Consider the following 19,255-nt stretch of genomic DNA (forward strand, 5'->3'; position numbering starts at 1 on the left):
AATTTTCTTTCTTTTTTTTTTTTTTTTCCTGAAACAGAGTTTTGCTCTTGTTGCCCAGGCTGGAGTTCAATGGAGCGATCGAGGCTCACCACAACCTCTGCCTCCCGGGTTCAAGAAATTCTCCTGCCTCAGCCTCCTGAGTAGCTGGGATTACAGGCATGCACCACTATGCCTGGCTAATTTTGTATATTTAGTAGAGACGGGGTTTCTCCATGTTGGTCAGGCTGGTCGCGAACTCCTGACCTCAGGTGATCCTCCTGCCTCGGCCTCCCAAAATGCTGGGATTACAGGCGTGAGCCACTGCACCAGGCCAAAATTTCAGACTCCTCTCCAGAAAGGACTGCTTCAGGCTATAGAGCTTATATGCACTATGGGCCCATGAATGACTTCAGCTTTGCCTACTGGTGATCTACTTTATAGTAAACATAAAATGGCAGTCTCAAGTCCCTCATAATTCTGTACCACAGTAGCAAATTCCATACCAAAGCAGGTGCTATCATGGCCTTAATTAAATTAGCCCAAAATTGGTCAGGCTCAGTGGCTCACGCCTGTAATCCCAGCACTTTGGGAGGCGGAGGCAGGTAGATCACTTGAGTCAGGAGTTCAAGACCAGCTTGGCCAACATGGTGAAACCCCTTCTCTATTAAAAATGCAAAAATTAGCTGACTGTGGTGGTGCATGCTTGTAATCCCAGCTACTTGGAACACTGAGGCACAAAAATTGCTTGAACCCAAGAAGCCGTGGTTGCAGTGAGCCAAGATTGTGCCACTGCACTCCAGGCTGGGCGACAGAGCAAGGCGCCATCTCAAAAAATAAATAAATAAGCCCAAAATAAAACCAAATTAACACGAGAAGGCACACTTTAGTTCTCAAGACACCAAAGCAGACATAAACGTCAAGGTTCCAAATACCAACTTCCTAACTAAAAGCAGGACACTGAATGTTTTCTCAACTATATTTCTCCAACAGTAAAAGGATAATTATTAAAAGGATAACTATTATTAGAAAGATGAAGGCACAGAGAAGAACATCTTTTGCTTTTATGGTTTAAAAAAGTTGGCTGGGCACAGTAGCTCAAGCCTATAATCCCAGCACTTTGGGAGGCCCAGGCAGGAGGACAGCTTGCATCCAGGAGTTCGAGACCAACTTGGGCAGCAAAGCAAGACCCCATCTCTACAAACAAATAAAAAATAAAAATCAGCCAGGCATGATGGTACATGCCTGTAGTCGCAGCTACTCAAGAGGCTTGAAGTGGGAGGACAGTTTGAGCCAGGAGATCCAGGCTGCAGTGAGCTATGATCATGCCACTGCACTGCAACCTGGGCAACAGAGTGAGTATCCGTCTCCAAAAAGGAAAAAGTCCGAAAGGAAGACCAATTTTTCTTTTTAATTCTTTGTCATCATACCAACCGAGTTAACTAAAGTACACCTACTTTTGTTCCTTTAGGTTAGTTAAGTGATATTTAATCGGCAAATACCAAAAATATTTCCAATTTTTTCCAGAAATTTATTTCTCCTCACCGGTTCCACCTTGAGCAACATTTTAACAAATAAAAGGTCTTAAAACTTACCACAGAAGATGCTATTGCAACTCAAAAATATTCCCATAAGCAATTTTTCTTTTTTAAAAAAGAAAAAAAAAGACTCTTGCTTTAATAAAAGTGTCTTAAAAGAAAAAAAAGAGAAAAAAAAGACCCACACTTAGGAGCACAAGTCTTACCAGGATGTCGATCATCAAATGGGTCTGGATCCCCTTTACGATACTCTTCAGTTTCTTTTTCAATCAATTGAGACATCCTAGCACAAAGGGAACAAGAAGTCAACTCTGGACAAGCATAAAAAAATGCACCACCTCCTACAACAGTCAATTCGACAGTCAAGGTAGAAAATAAAACCAAAGTTAGAAAAAGGCTATTTCTTCTGACGTACACCGAAATCTAAGCAATTATCTCATAAAACAGTTTCTTCTCCCAAACTCATTTTTTTTTTTTTTTTTTTTTTTTTTTTTTTTGATGGAGTCTCGCTCTGTCACCCAGGCTGGAGTGCAGTGGTGTGATCTTGGCTCACTGCAAGCTCTGCCTCCCGGGTTCACACCATTCTCCTGCCTCAGCATCCTGCATAGCTGGGACTACAGGCACCCGCCACCACGTCCAGCTAATTTTTTGTATTTTTAGTAGAGACGGGGTTTCACCATGTTAGCCAGGATGGTCTCAATCTCCTGAATTCGTGATCTGCTTGCCTCGGCCTCCCAAAGTGCTGGGATGACAGGCGTGAGCTACCACACCCCGCCCCCAAAACTCATTCTTATATAAACTTTCCCTGCCTCAAAAAATAACATTACCTTCACCTCAGAAACCAAAAACCTAGGAGTCATCTTTAAAATCTTCCTTTTCCTGCCAGGCACGATGGCTCACGCCTGTAATCTCAGCACTTTGGGAGGCCGAGGCAGAAGGATCACCTGAGGTTGGGAGTTCGAGACCAGCCTGAACAACATGGAGAAATCCCGTCTCTACTAAAAATACAAAATTAGCTGGGCATGGCGGCACATGCCTGTAATCCCAGCTACTCAGGAGGCCGAGGCAGGAGAATCGCTTGAACCCAAGAGGCGGAGGTTGCGGTGAGCTGAGATCGCGCCATTGCACTCCAGGCAACAAGAGCAAAACTCCGTATCAAAAAAAAAAAAAAAAAAAACTTCCTTTTCTACTCCCTCTCCCACAACAATTTCTATTAGCTCTACTACAAGGTATTTCCTGACTCACATCACTTCTCTAACTCTTTACCACTCCTATCCTCATCCAGACCACCATCATCAAGTGCCTGGATTACTTCCAATGGTCTCTTTACCAGTCTCCTTGCTTCTCGCTTCCATGTCTGACCTGACGCAATTCATTCTCCAACTTCCAATGACTTACCACAATACCCTGAATTAAATCCAAGTACTACTATAGCCTGCAATTATCTGGCTTCTGCCTGCTGCTTCCTGACCATTTCTTCCACTCATCCCCACCCCCCCGCATTAAGCTTCAGTCACTGTTCTTCAAAGAGCCCAATTTCACTCCTATTCAGGGTCACAGTGTTATTACCTCAGCTTGTAACATTCTTCCCACCATCTAAGCCTCCACCCCTGCCCCAAGTAACCATACATCTGCTTTCTCTCACTGCAGGTGAGTTCTGCCTGATCCAGAATTTTTTTTCTTTTTTTTCTTGTAGAGATGGGGTCTTCCTATGTTGCCCAGGCTGGAATATAGTGGCTATTTACAAGCATAAACATAGCACACTACAGCTTCAAACTCTTGGCCTCAAGCAATCCTCCTGCCTCAGCCTCCCAAGTAGCTGGGTCTACAGGCACGCAACACTGTGTCTGGCTTGTTCCAGACTTTCACATAAATTGAACCATATATAATCTTTTTACATCTGACTTTCATATAGCATGTTCTGAGAGTCATCCATATTGCTGAACATATGAAAAGTTCTATTTTATTCATGCAGTCTTTTTTTTTTTTTTTTTGAGATGGAGTTTCACTCTTTTTTTTTTTTTTTTGAGGCGGAGTCTCGCTCTGTCGCCCAGGCTGGAGTGCAGTGGCGCGATCTCGGCTCACTGCAAGCTCCGCCTCCCGGGTTCCCACCATTCTCCTGCCTCAGCCTCCCGAGTAGCTGGGACTACAGGCGCCGCCACCACGCCCGGCTAATTTTTTTGTATTTTTAGTGGAGACGGGGTTTCATTGTGTTAGCCAGGATGGTCTCGATCTCCTGACCTCGTGATCCGCCCGCCTCGGCCTCCCAAAGTGCTGGGATTACAGGCTTGAGCCACCGCGCCCGGCCAGAGTTTCACTCTTGTTGCCCAGGCAATGGTGCTATCTCAGCTCACCACGACCTCTGCCTCCCGGGTTCAAGCGATTCTCCTGCCTCAGCCTCTTGAGTAGCTGGGATTACAGGCATGTGCCACCATGCCCGGCTAATTTTTGTATTGTTAGTAAAGATGGGGTTTCTCCATGTTGGTCAGGCTGGTCTCGAACTCCTGACCTCAGGTGATCTGCCCGCCTCAGCCTCCTAAAGTGCTGGGATTACAGGTGTGAGCCACTGCGCCTGGCTATTCATGAATTATTTATAAAGCAAGAAAAATGGCTGGACACAGTGGCTCACACCTGTAATCCCAACACTTTGGGAGGCCAAAGTGGGTGGATCACCTGAGGTCGGGAGTTCGAGACCAGCCTGACCAACATGGAGAAACCCCATCTCTACTAAAAATACAAAATTAACAGGGCATGGTGGCACATGCCTGTAATCCCAGCTACTCAGGAGGCTGAGGCAGGAGAATCGCTTGAACCCAGGAGGCAGAGGTTGCACTCCATTGTACTCCAGCTTGGGAAGCAAGAGCGAAACTCCATCTTAAATAAAAAAAAAAAAACAAGAAAAATTACTATTTGAGTGTCCTAAGACTGACACTGTATTACAATGACAAGCCAATACAAGACTATCATACTCTTCATCTAACATGCTCTGTCCTATGTCAAACTCTCCTATGTGCTTATTTCCAGGACACCATACTTTCTAGTCTTTTTTTTTTTTTTTTTTTTTTAAAGAAACAAGGTCTAGCATGGGTGACAGAATGAGATTCTCTCAAAAAAAACAAACCAAAAACCAAAAAAAAAAAAAACGGGGTGTCACTCGGTTGCTCAGGCTGCAGTGCAGCAGCACGACTCATGGCTCACTGAAGCCTCAAGTGATCCTCCCACCTCAGGCTCCCAAATAACTGGGACTACAGGCACACCACCATGCCCAGCTAACTTTAAAAATTTTTTGTAGATGGGGAATTTGCTCCCCAGGCTGACTCAAACTCCTGGGCTCAAGCCCACCTTGGCCTACCAAAGTTCTGGGATTACAGGCGTTCAGCTGCCACACTCAGCCTTGCTAGTCTTTTTTTTTTTTTTTTTTTTTTTTGAGATGGAGTCTCGCTCTGTCACCCAGGCTGGAGTGCAATGGCGTGATGTCGACTCACTGAAACCTCCGCCTCCCGAGTTCAAGCGATTCTTCTGCCTCAGACTCCCAAGTAGCTGGGATTACACACATGTGCCACCACGCCCAGCTAATTTCTGTATTTTTTTTTTTTTTTTTTTAGTAGAGACAGGGTTTTGCCATGTTAGTCAGGCTGATCTCAAACTCCTGACCTCAGGTGATCCGCCCGTCTTGGTTTCCCAAAGTGCTAGGATTATAGGTGTGAGCCCAGCCCTTTCTAGTCTTAAGAGTTAAACTTTCTTGGCTGTTGTGGTGGCTCACGCCTATAATCCCAGCACTTTGGGAGCCGAGGCGGGCTGATCACCTGAGGTCGGGAGTTTGAGATCAGCCTGACCAAGATGGAGAAACCTCATCTCCACTAAAAATACAAAAAATTAGCCAAGCATGGTGGTGCATGCCTGTAAATTCAGCTATTCGGGAGGCTGAGGCAGGAGAATCGCTTAAACTCGGGAGGCGGAGGTTGAAGTGAGCCGAGATCATGCCATCGCACTCCAGCCTGGCCAACAAGAGTAAAACTCTGTCTCAAAAAAATAAATAAAGAGTTAAACTCTCTGCAAAAATTACTGGTCCACTCTAATCAAGCTTCAGAAGTATTTCTGCTTTTTCTTCCTTTCCTTCTAAACTCTGAAACCTCTCTTTGACACAAAGGGCAATCACACAAAATAATGTATGTGTACATATTTTTTTTGTTGGTGATGGTTTTTATTTTTTTATTTTTTAAGAGACAGGGTTTCACTGTCTCTCAGGCTGGACTACAGTGGCACAGTGGCACAATCATACCTCACTGCAGCCTCAAACTCCTGAGCTTAAACAATCCTCCTGCGTCAGCTTCCCAAGTAGGTGGGACTACAGGTGTGCATAAGCATACCTGGGTGTTTTTTTTTTTTTTTTTTGAGACGGAGTCTCGCTCTGTCGCCCAGGCTGTAGTGCAGTGGCGCAATCTTGGCTCACTGCAACCTCCGCCTCCCAGGTTCAAGCGATTCTCCTACCTTAGCCTCCTGAGTAGCTGGGGTTACAGGTACACACCACCATGCCCGGCTAGTTTTTGTATTTTTAGTAGAAATGAGGTTTCACCATGTTGGTCAGGCGGTCTCAAACTCCTAACCTCATGATCCACCTGCCTCAGCTTCCCAAAGTGCTGTGATTACAGGTGTGAGCCACTGTGCCTGCCCTTATACCTGGCTATTTTTTTTAATTTTTTATATAGACAGTATCTTGCTATGTTGCCCAGGCTGGTGTTGAACTCCTGGACTCAAGCAATACTTCCACCTCAGCTTCACTAAATATATTTAGAATTATATATTGTAAGATCTACTAGTATCAAAAAAGAAAAAAAAACCAAAAAGATCTACTAGTATCCTCAGTTGAAACTAAGCAATATAGCAGAGAAGTTAAAAATATGGCCTCTGGGCCAGACACAGTAGCTCATGCCTATAATCCCAGCACTTTGGGAGGCCAAGGCGGGAAAATCACTAGAAGTAAGGAGTTAAGAGACCAGCCTGGGCAATATAGGGAAATCCCCCCATCTCCTCTAAAAATTTAAAAATTAGCCAGGCATGGTGGCAACACATCCTATAGTCCCTGCTACTCAGGAGACTGAGACTGGAAGATGGCTTGAGCCCAGGAATTCAAGGCTGCAGTGAGCTATGATAAAACTGCTGCACTCCAGGGCGGGGAGCGGTGGCTCATGCCTGTAATCCCAGCACTTTGAGAGGCCGAGGCAGGAGGATCACGAGGTCAGGAGATCGAGACCATTCTGGCTAACATGGTGAAACCCCAACTCTACTAAAAATACAAAAAAATAGCCAGGCGTCGTGGCAGGCACCTGTAGTCCCAGCTACTTGGGAAGCTGAAGCAGGAGAATGGCGTGAACCCGGGAGGCGGAGCTTGCAGTGAGCCGAGATTGTGCCATTGTATGCCAGCCCAGGTGACAGAGGGAGACTCCGTCTCAAAAAATAAATTAAAAAAAAATAAGAAGAAAAATTGCTGCACCATGTCTCCAAAAAAATAGTAAAAGTGACTTTTGGAGCCAGATATTCAGGGTTCAAATCTGAGCTCTTCCACAGTGTGAGACACTGTGGGTAAATTATGTAACCTCTCTGTGCCTCAAGCTAATAGTCTACATTAGAGTTTCCCTGGGTTTAAGTTAATTAGAACAAAACCTGACAAGTAAGAGCTCTTCAGGTGTTAATTGTGGGGGTTTTTCCTTCTGTTTAGTCTTCTCTTCTCATTTTCCAAGAGTAATTGGCATTATAAAAACTGGGAATTGGGCCAGGCACAGTGGCTCACACCTATAATCCCAGCACTTTGGGAGGCTGAAGCAGGTGGGTCACTTGAGGTCAGGAGGTCAAGACCAGCCTGGCCAACAGGGTAAAACCCATCTCTACTAAAATACGAAAATTAGCCAGGCATGGTGGTGGGCACCTATAATGCCAGTTACTCAGGAGGCTGAGGCAGGAGACTCACTTGAGCCAGGGAGGCAGAGATTGCAGTGAGCCAAGATCAAGCCACTGCACTCCAGCCTGGGTGACAGAGTGAGACTCCATCTCAAAACAAACAAAAAACTGAGAATCAAAAATAGGAAAAACAGTTAATTTAGGGTAGCTACTGACTGGGATGAGGCAGGAGGGTGCAATCTGGTACTCAAGTTCTACTATAACTCAATCTTGATAATGGTCTTACAAAAAAAAAATCCATCTAGCAGAGTACTTTACAGTATATAAATTACATCTCAAAAAAAAAAACGGCTGGGCACGGTGACTCATGCCAGCAGTAATCCCAGCACTTTGGGAGGCAGAGGCGGGCGGACCATGAGGTCAGGAGATCAAGACCATCCTGGCTAACATGGTGAAACCCTGTCTCTACTAAAAACACAAAAAAATTAGCCAGGCATGTTGGCGGGCGCCTGTAATCCCAGCTACTGAGGAGGCTGAGGCAGAATAGCGTGAACTCGGGAGGTGGAGCTTACAGTGAGCTGAGATCACACCACTGCACTCCAGCCTGGGTGACAGAGCAGACTCCGTCTCAAAAACAAGACCAGCCTGGCCAACGTGGTGAAATCCCACCTCTATTAAAAAAATACAAAAAATTAGCCAGGTGTGGAGGTAGGTGCCTGTAATCCCAGCTACTCGGGAGACTGAGGCAGGAGAACTGCTTGCACCTGGGAGGCAGAAGTTGCAGTAAGCCAAGATAACACCACTGCACTCCAGCCTGGGCGACAGAGTGAGACTCCATCTCAAAAAAAAAAAAAAAAAAAAATTTAAAAAATTTTTTTAAAAAAAGCCCACTCACACAGCTTGGCCCAAAGCCAGCCTCTTTCAGCAGAATCAAGTCAAAAACTAATAAAAGGATGATTCAGGTTACAAAATGACATACATTGTTCTTACGAAACTGTCAAAAGATCATAAAAATAATGGTCAATAAAAAAGCAGCCAGGCCTAAAATTCATTTGCTCTTCCTGGAATACACTAAAACACGCAAACCTGCAGCCAGATGAGGGAAGAAAACAAAAAACAAAACCCTAAAACTATTTCAGAAAATACCCAGTAAACAGACCCACAATTTGGTGAAGGAGGGAAGTTGCCCGCGATTAAAATAAAATAAACTGACCAGCCTGGGCAACCTGGCAAAATCCCGTATCTACAAAAAAAAAAAAAAATTAGTGGAGCATGGTAACATGTGCCCCAGCCACTCAGAGGGCTGAGGTGGGAAGATCACTTGAGTACAGAAGGTTGAGATTGCAGGGAGTACAACACTGTACTCCAGCCTTGGGGAAAAAAAAAAAACATTGGAATTGGAGTCAAAACCCAGGATTCTAACCTAAGTTTCCACTGCCTCACTATGCAGTTTTTTGCAAGTAAATCTGAGAAAGTCTATCATTTAATGATGTATCTTTCAGAGATACTTTGAGGGACAAATGAGGAAGGGGAAGTTCAGATAAGTGCCTCTTACAGTTCTGACACCAAAACAATGTCCTCAAATATTTGTTGAGTGGAATGAACCGATTCACTCATTTTCTTTCCATTCTGATAACCCCTTTAATATTTATAAACCTTCCCATTCCAGTAGGTGTGTTTTATATATATATATATATATATATATATATATATACACACACACAAACACACACAAACCACCATACTGCCTGATTTGGCACTTCATCATTATATACTATTTTGTGCTACTATGCATTGTTCCTTATCTGTCAGTTTTTGTTGTTGTTATTGAGAAGAGTCTCTGTTGCCCAGGGTGGAGTGTAGTGGCACAATCTCAGCTCACTGCAGCCTCGACCTACCTGGCTCAAGCAATCCTCCTACCTCAGCCTCCTGAGTAGCTGAGACTACAGGCATGTGCCACCACGCCTGGCTAATTTTTGCATTTTTTGTAGAGACAAGAGTCTCACCATGTTGGGCAGGCTGGTTTTGAGCTCCTGGGCTCAAGCAATTCACCTGCCTTGGCCTCCCAAACTGCTAGGATAACAAGTATGAACCACCATGCCAGGCCTCTGTTAGTCTTAGTTGCTTCCCAGGTAGTTATCTCCTTGAGGACAGTACCCCTCTGTCCAAACAAATTTTAGGTTTTGCATTGCTGAAGAGCATAGCATATTGAAAAAGTTGAGGATAAAATATGATAATGTAAAATAATGTTGAAAATAAAACATTAAGTACTTTTAGTATAAGTGCTCAAAGAATATTTCTTGAACAAGTGAATGAATCCACATAACCATCTTCATTAACAACACTCTCCTCCTTTCACAGTTACATCAATTATACACATGTTAACAGCACAATATTTAGATTCTCTAACTCACTGTGGCTGCATTTCAAGTATCTTGTTTAATAGCTGGTGTTTAATTATTCTTTTTTTGTTTTGTTTTTTAAATTAAGACGGGGTCTTACTATGTTGCCCAAGCTGGTCTTTAACTTGTGGCCTCAAGCGATCCTCCTACCTCAGCCTTCCAAAGTGCTGGCATTAGAGGCATAAACCACTACACCTGGCCTAACTTTCTTAATCTCCAATGCCTCTACCAATTAAAATCCAGTTTCCACCAGTCAGCAATAATCCTGTTCCTTAAAGAAACGCGGTATTCTCACATGTTCCCTATGTATTAAAAGCAATTAGGAACAATGCATTTATCCCCATTTAAACTTTCATAATATCATAGTTCTCCATAAAAAGTAAGAGATCACTGCACAAACAAAACAATTTTTTAACAGCTATGGTATTGAAGATGAGACGTTAAGGATCCCCACATTCCAGTGACCTTCCCCTTAGAAAACCCATGAGCACCCCTCCCCAGCCTTTACTTTTCACTTTTTCTCCATCTTGACACATTTATTAAATAAAATTATATACCATACATATATACCTACATATCCCAGGCAGTGGACAAATCATCATTTGAGGAGACACCAATAAAAAGACATAGTCGTAGGCCAGGCATGGTGGCTCACGCCTATAATCTCAGCACTTTGGGAGGCCGAGGCAGGTGGATTGCTTGAGTCCAGGTGTTCAAGACCAGCCTGGGCAACATAATGAAACCTATCTCTTCTAAAAATACAAAAAATTAGCCAGGCAGGGTGGTGTGTGCCTGTAGTCACAGCCACTCAAGAAGCTCAGATGGGAGAATCAACTAAGCCCAGGAAGTTGAGGTTGCAGTGACCCGAAATCACACCACTAAACTCCAGCCTGGGCAACAGAGGGAGATCCTGTCTCAAAAACAAAAAAAACAAAAAAAAAAAGGACATAGTCTCTGCCTTCAAGAAGCTTACAATTTAGTGAAGAGACGTGTAAAAAAACAATTATAGCTGGGTGCGGTGGCTCATGCCTATAATCCCAGCGCTTTGGGAGGCTGAGGCAGGAGGACCACAAGGTCAAGAGATTGAAACCATCCTGGCTAACAGGGTGAAACCTGAGACCCCGTCTTTACTAAAAAATATAAAAAATTAGCCAGGCATGGTGGCGGGCACCTGTAGTCCCAGCTACTCGGGCAGCTGAGGCAGGAGAATGGTGTGAATCCGGGAGGCAGAGCTTGCAGTAAGCCAAGATCGCGCCACTGCACTCCAGCCCGGGTGACAGAGTGAGATTCTGTCTCAAAAAAAAAAAAAATATATATATATACACACACACACACACACACACACACACATAGTACAATGTGGCATAATGGGTGAAAATTAAAATACATACATATGAATGATAGGAGTATTAAAACAAAGTGGTGGCCGGTATGGTGGTTCACACCTGTAATCCCAGCACTTTGGGAGACAATGTAGAAGGAACGTTTGAAGTGAGGAGTTTGAGAACAGCCTAAGCAACATAGTGAAACCCTGTCTCCCGCAAAAAAATTAAAAAATAAAAATTTAGCAGTGAGCTATAATCACACCAGTGCACTTCATCCTGGGTGACATAGTGAGACCCTGTCACTAAAAAAAAAAAAAAAAAAAAAAAGTTTTTTGTTTAATGATGGGGAGCCCAAACCTACCTATGGAAGTCAGTCAGTGAAGGTTTTACAGACATGATTCTTGAACTACTTCTTTTAAGGACTAGGCCTGCCATGCAGACATGCCAAGGAAAGGCATTTCAGGCCAAAGAAATACCAAGTGTAAAGGCACATAGACATTAAAAAATATGTTAATCCAGCCGGGTACAGTAGTTCACGCTTGTAATCCCAGCACTTTGGGAGGCCAAGGCGGGCAGATTATGAGGCCAGGAGTTCAAGACCAGCCTGGCCAACCAGCCTGGCCAACACAGTGAAACCCCATCTCTACTGAAAATACAAAAATAAGCTGGGTGTGGTGGTGGGCGCCTGTAATCCCAGCAACTCGGGAGGCAGAGGCAGGAGAATTGCTTGAACCCAGGAGGCGTAGGTTGCAGTGAGCCGAGACTGTGCCACTGCACTCCAGCCTGGGCAACAGAGCTAGATTTCATCTCAAAAAAAAAAAAAATGTTAATACTTACAGAAAGAGACTAATACTATGAGGGAGAAAAAAGAGGCCATCCTTCTTTTTCTCATCCTATGGGACTATTTATGATGTGATGCCATTTATGACAGGCTGGGATTACAGGTGTGAGGCATCCAACCCAGCACCCCTTGATTTGTTTTGATACTCCTATCATTCATGTGTACGTATTTTTATTTTCCACCATTATACCACACTATAACTTTTTTTCACGTGGTTCCTCACTAAATTGTAAAATTCTTGAAAGCAGATACTATGTCTTTTTATTGGTGTCTCCTCAAATAATGATTTACCCACTACCTGGTACTTGATAACTGTGTGGTACATAATTTTATTGAAAAAAAATCTGTTAAGGTAGAAAGAGAGAAAAGTAAAGGCTGGGTAGAGGTGCTCATGGGTTTTCTAAGGAGAAGGTCACTGGAACGTGGGAATCCTCAACATCCCATCCCCAATATCATAGCTGTGAAAACAACTTTTTACACATTGATTTCTTACTTTTTATAGAGAAAGAACTACAATATTATAAAAGTAAGCCACATCATAAATGGCCTCATAGGCCACCCTAAAAACTTTACATTTTACTCTGTAGGAAAAAGGAAGCCAGAGAAGAATTATGAATGAAGGTAGGGAAATCATATTTGTGTATGAGAAAAAGGAATCTTTCAGCAAGGGGGAGGATGTATTAAAATAAGGTAAACTGGAGACAAACTTATAAGGCACACTGCTTAATGGGCCAGTCCACATGAGCAATACCTAACGAAGGCCAGGCGCAATGGCTCACTCCTATAATCCCAGCACTTTGGGAGGCTGAGGTGGGCGGATCGCCTGAGGTCAGGAGTTCAAGACCAGCCTGGCCAACACGGCAAAACCCTGTCTCTAATAAAAAAAATACAGAAAAATTAGCCGAGCATGGTGGCTCACGCCTGTAATTCCAGCTACTCCAAAGGCTGAGGCAGGAGAATCACTTGAACCTAGGAGGTGGGGGTTGCAGTGAGCCAAGATCCCACCACTGCCTGGGGCAGAGAGCAAGACTCCATCTCAAAAAAAAAAAATAAAACTAAAAACAGGCTGGGCATAGTGGCTCACACCTGTAATCCCAGCACTTTGGGAGGCCGAGGCAATCAGGTCGCTTGAGGTCAGGAGTTTGAGAACAGCCTGGCCAACATGGCAAAACCCCACCTCTGCTAAAAATACAAAAATTAGCCGGCATCATGGCAGGCACCTGTAATCCCAGCTACTCAGGAGGCTGAGGCAGGGAGAATTCCTTGAACCCGGGAGGTGGAGGTTGTGGTGAGCTGATACCGTGCCACTGCACTCCAGCCTAGGCAACAGAGTGAGACTCCATCGCCCCAAAAAATAAAAAATAAAAAAAGTTTTTCAGTTTAAAATCATTTAGTTTAAAACTAAGTAGGGAATAAAAAAAAGTGTTAAGTTATGAATAAATGAGAAGGCACACAGAAATGAGGATGATAAGCTCAATTTTGGACATGGTCTGTTTCAGGTATCTGTGGAAGAGTCAAGTAGGCCAGCACGGTGGTTTCGCCTGTAATCCCACCACTTTGGGAGGCTGAGACAGGCGGACTGCTTGAGCCCAGATGTTCAAGACCAGACTGGGTAACACAGGGAGACCCTCCCTCTACAAAAAATTTAAAAATTAGTCAGGTGTGGGGGTGCACACCTGTGGTCTCATCTAGTATGGAGTCTGAGGTAAGAATATGGCTGGAGCCCAGAAGATCAAGGCTGCAGTGAGCTGAGATTATGCCACTACAGCCTGGCAACAGAGTGAGACCCTGTCTCCAAAAAAACAGAGCCAGAAGAGCCAGGTAAAGATATATTCACCAGGACGAGTGTGGTGGCTCACACCTGTAATCCCAGCACTCTGGGAGGCCGAGGCAGGTGAATCACCTGAGCTCAGGAGTTCAAAACCAGGCTGGCCAACATGGTGAAACCCCGTCTCTACTAAAAATACAAAAAATTAGCCGGATGTGGTGGCGCGCACCTATAATCCCAGTTACTCAGGAGGCTGAGGCAGAAGAATCGCTTGAACCCGGGAGGCGGAGGTTGCAGTGAGCCAAGATTGCGCCACTGCACTCCAGCCCAGGAGACAGTGCGACACTCCGTCTCAAAAAAAAAAAAGATACATTCACCAAACAGTTACAAAATGAGTCAAATTTTTTTTATTTTTATTTTTCTAATTTAAAAATAGGCCAGGCATGGTGGCTCACACCTGTAATCCCAGCACTTTGGCAGGCCAAGGTAGGTGGATCACCTGAGCTCAGGAGTTTAAGACCAGCCTGGCCAACATGGTGAAACCCTGCCTCTACTAAAAAGATACAAAACTTAGCTGGGCGTGGTGGCAGAAGCCTGTAATCCCAGCTACTCAGGAGGCTGAAGCAGGAGAATCGCTTTAACCCAGGAGGCGGAGGTTGCAGTGAGCCGATATCATGCCATTGCACTCTAGCCTGGGCAACAAGAGCGAAACTCTATGAAAAAAAAAAAAAAAAAAAGGCCAGGCGCCGCGGCTCATGCCTGTGATCCCAGCACTCACTTTGGGAGGAGTCCAAGGTGGGTGGATCACTTAAGGTGAGGAGTTCAAGACCAGCCTGACCAACATGGTGAAACCCCGTCTCTACTAAAAAACAGAAAAATTAGCCGGGCATGGTGGTGGGAGCCTGTAATCTCAGCTACTCGGGAAGCTGAGGCAGGAGAATCGCTTGAACCCGGGAGGCGGAGGTTGCAGTGAGCCGAGATCACGCCATTGTACTCCAGCCTGGGCAACAGAGCAGAACTCTGTCTCAAAAATAAAAAATAAGAAAATTAAACAGCTTCAGGAAGTAGGGAAATCTGACTAAATCTGAGGAAAGAAAAAAATTGATTTAGAATTTACAGTCTAGGTGAAAATGTTCCTATGCTATTCTCCATACCAATTTTTGCTTCTTTTAAACTAGCTTGTGTGTGTGTGTGTATGTGTATGTATCAAGAAATCTAGCATATGAGTTGTGTGAGGTATTTTATTAAATTAGGTTTTAAAAAAATTATTCATACCTGGTAAGGATAGGTACCATGTCCTGCCCACTGCCATGTTCCTTTTCCCACTGCTCCAGCAGGGTAGTGAGCTCAGCTTTGGAGTCCACATGTACCACTACTGTAGTCATGGCTTTGCCTAAGGAAGCAAAAAAAAAAATTAAAAAAACAACCAATAAGTGAACACAAGCAAATAAAAGTGAAGAAGGGGTAGAAAAGGGATGAGAAAGCAAGAGAAATAATTTAAAAGGGAAATTTAAATTTAACCCCTTGAAACCTTTGGATTTATTTGTGGTACAGCGGAAAACTCAGGATACTCATCAAGCCTAGATACCCATTCAGTCATGATGAACAAGTACTTTCACCTTTCTCAGCCTCAGCTTCAACTGTCAAATGAGGCAAGAAGCTGGATCAAAACAGTGACTCTTAACCTTTTGAGGAGCCCCTTTGAAAATCAGACAAAAGATATGGTACCTTTCCCTCATCAAAAATGCATTTACTGCCAGGCATGGTGGCTCACGCCTATAATCCCAGCACTCTGGGAGGCTGGGGCAGGTGGATCATCTGAGGTCAGGAGTTCAGGACCAGCCTGGCCAACATGGTGAAAACCTGTCTCCACTAAAAATACAAAAATTAGCGGGGCGTGGTGGCAGGTGACTGTAATCCCAACTACTTGGGAGGCTGAGGCAGGAGAATCACTTAAACTTAGGAGGCAGAGATTGCAGTGAGCCGAGATCACACCACTGCACTCCAGCTTGGGCGACAGAGCAAGACTGTCTCAAAAAGAAAAAAAAAGGCCGGGCGCGGTGGCTCAAGCCTGTAATCCCAGCACTTTGGGAGGCCGAGACGGGCGGATCACAAGGTCAGGAGATCGAGACCATCCTGGCTAACATGGTGAAACCCCGTCTCTACTAAAAATACAAAAAACTAGCCGGGCGAGGTGGCGGGCGCCTGTAGTCCCAGCTACTCAGAGGCTGAGGCAGGAGAATGGCGTAAACCCGGGAGGCGGAGCTTGCAGTGAGCTGAGATCCGGCCACTGCACTCCAGCCTGGGCGACAGAGCGAGACTCCGTCTCAAAAAAAAAAAAAAAAGAAAAAAAAAATAGATTTACCTAATGCCTACCTGTTATACAAAAATCCGAGGCCTAGATCTCTGAGGTTTGTGCTTACATTTTTTTAAGTACAAAATGTGGCTAAAACTATTCCTAAAAATATTTTGATCATTAGTTCTTTGAGGGAAGTTCTATCAAAGATAAACGGCACACTCCTGGTTTTTTTTGGTTTTTTTTGTTTTGTTTTGTTTTTTGTTTTTGAGACAGAGTCTCACTCTGTCACCCAGGCTGGAGTGCAATGGCACAATCTCGGCTCACTGAAACCTCCACCTTCTGGGTTCAAGCAATTCTCCTGCCTCAGCCTCCCAAATAGCTGGGATTACAGGTGCCCGCCACCACACCTGGCTAATTTTTGTATATTTAGTAGACAGGCAGTTTTACCACACTGGCCAGGCTAATCTCGAATTCTGTTTTATGTTTTTGTTTTTGTTTTTGAGACAGAGTTTCGCTCTTATTGCCCAGGTTGGAGTGCAATGACATGATCTCGGCTCACTGCAACCTCCGCCTCCCGGGTTCAAGTGATTCTCCTGCCTTGGCCTCCCAAGTAGCTAGGATTACAGGCATGCGCCACCATGCTCAGCTAATTTTTGTATTTTTAGTAGAAACAGGGTTTCACCATGTTGGTCAGGCTGGTCTCGAACTCCTGACCTCAGGTGATCTGCCCACCTCAGCCTACCAAAGTGCTGGGATTATAGGCATGACCCACCATGCCCAGCTCTGTTAATTCTTAAGGAGGCCAATAAATGAAATGGACCCTATTGCCAGCATGAAAGTGGAGAAGGAACACTATAAACTCATTTATCCTTCAAGCTTCCTAACCTCTCTCACAGCTGATTTCCTGGAAAGAAGACGCTGGAAGAGAGGCAGAGAAGGTTGGTTGGGTTGAGTGGTCAAACTAGGAATGCAGAAGGGCAGTGAGCTGAGGTGGGCTTTGGAGGTCCAAATAAGACACCCACATGCAAGAGGCTTATAAGGGGATCCAAAAGGGATAAATGAGACGCAAACATCTGACAGGTTATAGCAACAACTTCCTTATAAAAGTAGCCTTAAAAGCAAAATGTCATATTCTGCCAAGCAAAATGTGTTATCTTCTCAGAAATAGCAACCATTCCATAAAAAGAGCTTCACATCAGAAAGGAATTACTAGCTGATCTAAAATGAACACTTCTAAAGATATCTATCATAAAACCAAATAAAATACATGTAAAAGATGATATCATTATTGCATTGCATTATTGCACTGCATTGTAAAACGTAAATAATATTTGTGTTTTCATCAAGTAGACGCAATTCCAGTAGTAGTGATTCACGTCACCTGGGTTACACATAACTCCAAAGGAAAATATCTGCCCCACTCCCAAAACTGAACAAAATCAAAAAGATTTTTGTTTTTTTTTTTTTCTGTTTTGAGGTGGAGTTTCGCTCTGTCATCAGGCTGGAGCGCAGTGGTGCAATCTCGGCTCATTGCAACCTCCACCTGCTGGGTTCAAGTCATTTTCCTGCCTCAGCCTCCCGAGTAGCTGGGACTACAGGCTCGTGCCACCACACCCGGCTAATTTTTTGTATTTTTAGGAGAGACAGGGTTTCACCATGTTAGCCAGGATGGTCTCGATCTCCTGACCTCATGATCTGCCCACCTCGGCCTCCCAAAGTGCTGGGGTTACAGCCGTGAAAACCATGTCTGACAGATTTTTTTTTTTTTTTAAGGGTCTCAGTGCGGTCCTAGCTCACCGCAGCAGCCTCAACCACCTGGGTCAAGGGATCCTCTCACCTCAGCCTCCAGAGTAGCTGGGATTACAGTATGTGCTGCCATGCCCAGTTTATTTTTATTTTTATGATTTGTTCAGGTGGGGTCTCACTATTGCCCAGGCTGGTCTCAAACTCCTGGCCTCAAGTGATCCTCCTGCCTCAGCTCTCCAAAGTGCTGAAACAACAGGCATGAGCCACCACACCCTGCCACATTTTCAGACTTTCTAACCAAAGTCACAAAAAGGAAATGCTGTAGGTGTGACAGACTAATATGGACTTCTGACTTCAACCTGAGAAAACTCAGGTTGCATATTTTACTGTCTACTAACTATATATACATTGTTATTTTATTTTTTTTGAGACAGCATCTTGCTCTGTCACCCAGGCTGGAGTGCAGTGGCACGATCTTGGCTCACTGCAACCCCCACCTCCCAGGTTCAAGCGATTCTTCTGCCTCAGCCTCCCAAGTAGCTGGGACTACAGGTGCACACTAGCACACCCAGCTAATTTTTGTATTTTTAGTAGAGACAGGATTTCACCACATTGGCCAGGCTGGTCTCGAACTCCTAACCTCATGATCCGCCCACCTTGGTTCCCAAAGTGCTGGGATTACAGGTGTGAGCCACTGTGCCCGGCCTTGATATATATTTTTTTAAAACACTTTTTTTTTTTTTTTTTTTAAGACAGAGTCTCACTCTGTCACCAGGCTGGAGTGCAGTGGCGTAATCTCGGCTTACTATAACCTCCGTATCTCAGATTCAAGCGATTCTCCCACCCCAGCCTCCCAAGTAGCTGGGATTACAGGCGCGCGCCACCACATCCAGCTAATTTTTGTATTTTTAGTAGAGACGGGGTTTCACCATGTTGGCCAGGCTGGTCTCGATCTCTTGACCTCATGATCCGCTCACCGCGGCCTCCCAAAGTGCTGGGATTAAAGGCATGAGCCACTGCACCCAGCCAAAACAAACTTTTTATTTGGAGTAATTTTAGATTCACAGAAAAGCTGCAAAGATAACAGTGTTCCCACATACCTCTCACCCAGTTCAGTTTTCGCTAATGTTACCATCTTATAGTGGTACACTGTCAAAATTAAGAAACCAGCATTGTTACATTATTAACTAAGCTCCAGACCTGATCCAGATTTCACCATTTTTCAAATCATGTGCTTTGTTCCACGATCTCATCTAGGATACACTGCATTCAGCTGTCATGTCTATCTAGTGTCCTGTGGTCTATGATGGATAGTTTGATGGATAGTTTGGGGGCTTGTCTTTGTTTTACATGACCTTGACAATCCTGAAGAGTACTAGCCAGGCTGGTAGAATGTGGCAACAATTTAACCAATTCTTTCTTTCTCCTCTCTTTCCTCTCTCCTCTTTCTCTGTCTCTCTCC

The 19,255-nt window shown here is 44.4% G+C and overlaps 1 protein-coding gene across 2 annotated transcripts in view; it reads right to left on the reverse strand.

Annotated features, from left to right (window-relative positions):
- The window catches only part of DCAF1 (DDB1 and CUL4 associated factor 1), a 204,847-nt gene that overhangs the window by 70,978 nt on the left and 114,614 nt on the right, over nucleotides 1–19,255 (reverse strand). For both annotated transcript variants that reach the window (XM_050780665.1, XM_050780666.1), the window contains 2 exons: nucleotides 15,024–15,141; nucleotides 1,721–1,797 (listed from right to left, as the gene is read on the reverse strand). In XM_050780665.1, coding sequence (XP_050636622.1) covers nucleotides 1,721–1,797; nucleotides 15,024–15,133 — 187 coding nt within the window. In that variant the 5' untranslated portion in view covers nucleotides 15,134–15,141. Of the gene's footprint in view, nucleotides 1–1,720; nucleotides 1,798–15,023; nucleotides 15,142–19,255 lie in introns of those variants that run through there.

This window comes from Macaca thibetana, chromosome 2 (assembly GCF_024542745.1).
Source record: "Macaca thibetana thibetana isolate TM-01 chromosome 2, ASM2454274v1, whole genome shotgun sequence".
NCBI classification, from domain to species: domain Eukaryota; kingdom Metazoa; phylum Chordata; class Mammalia; order Primates; family Cercopithecidae; genus Macaca; species Macaca thibetana.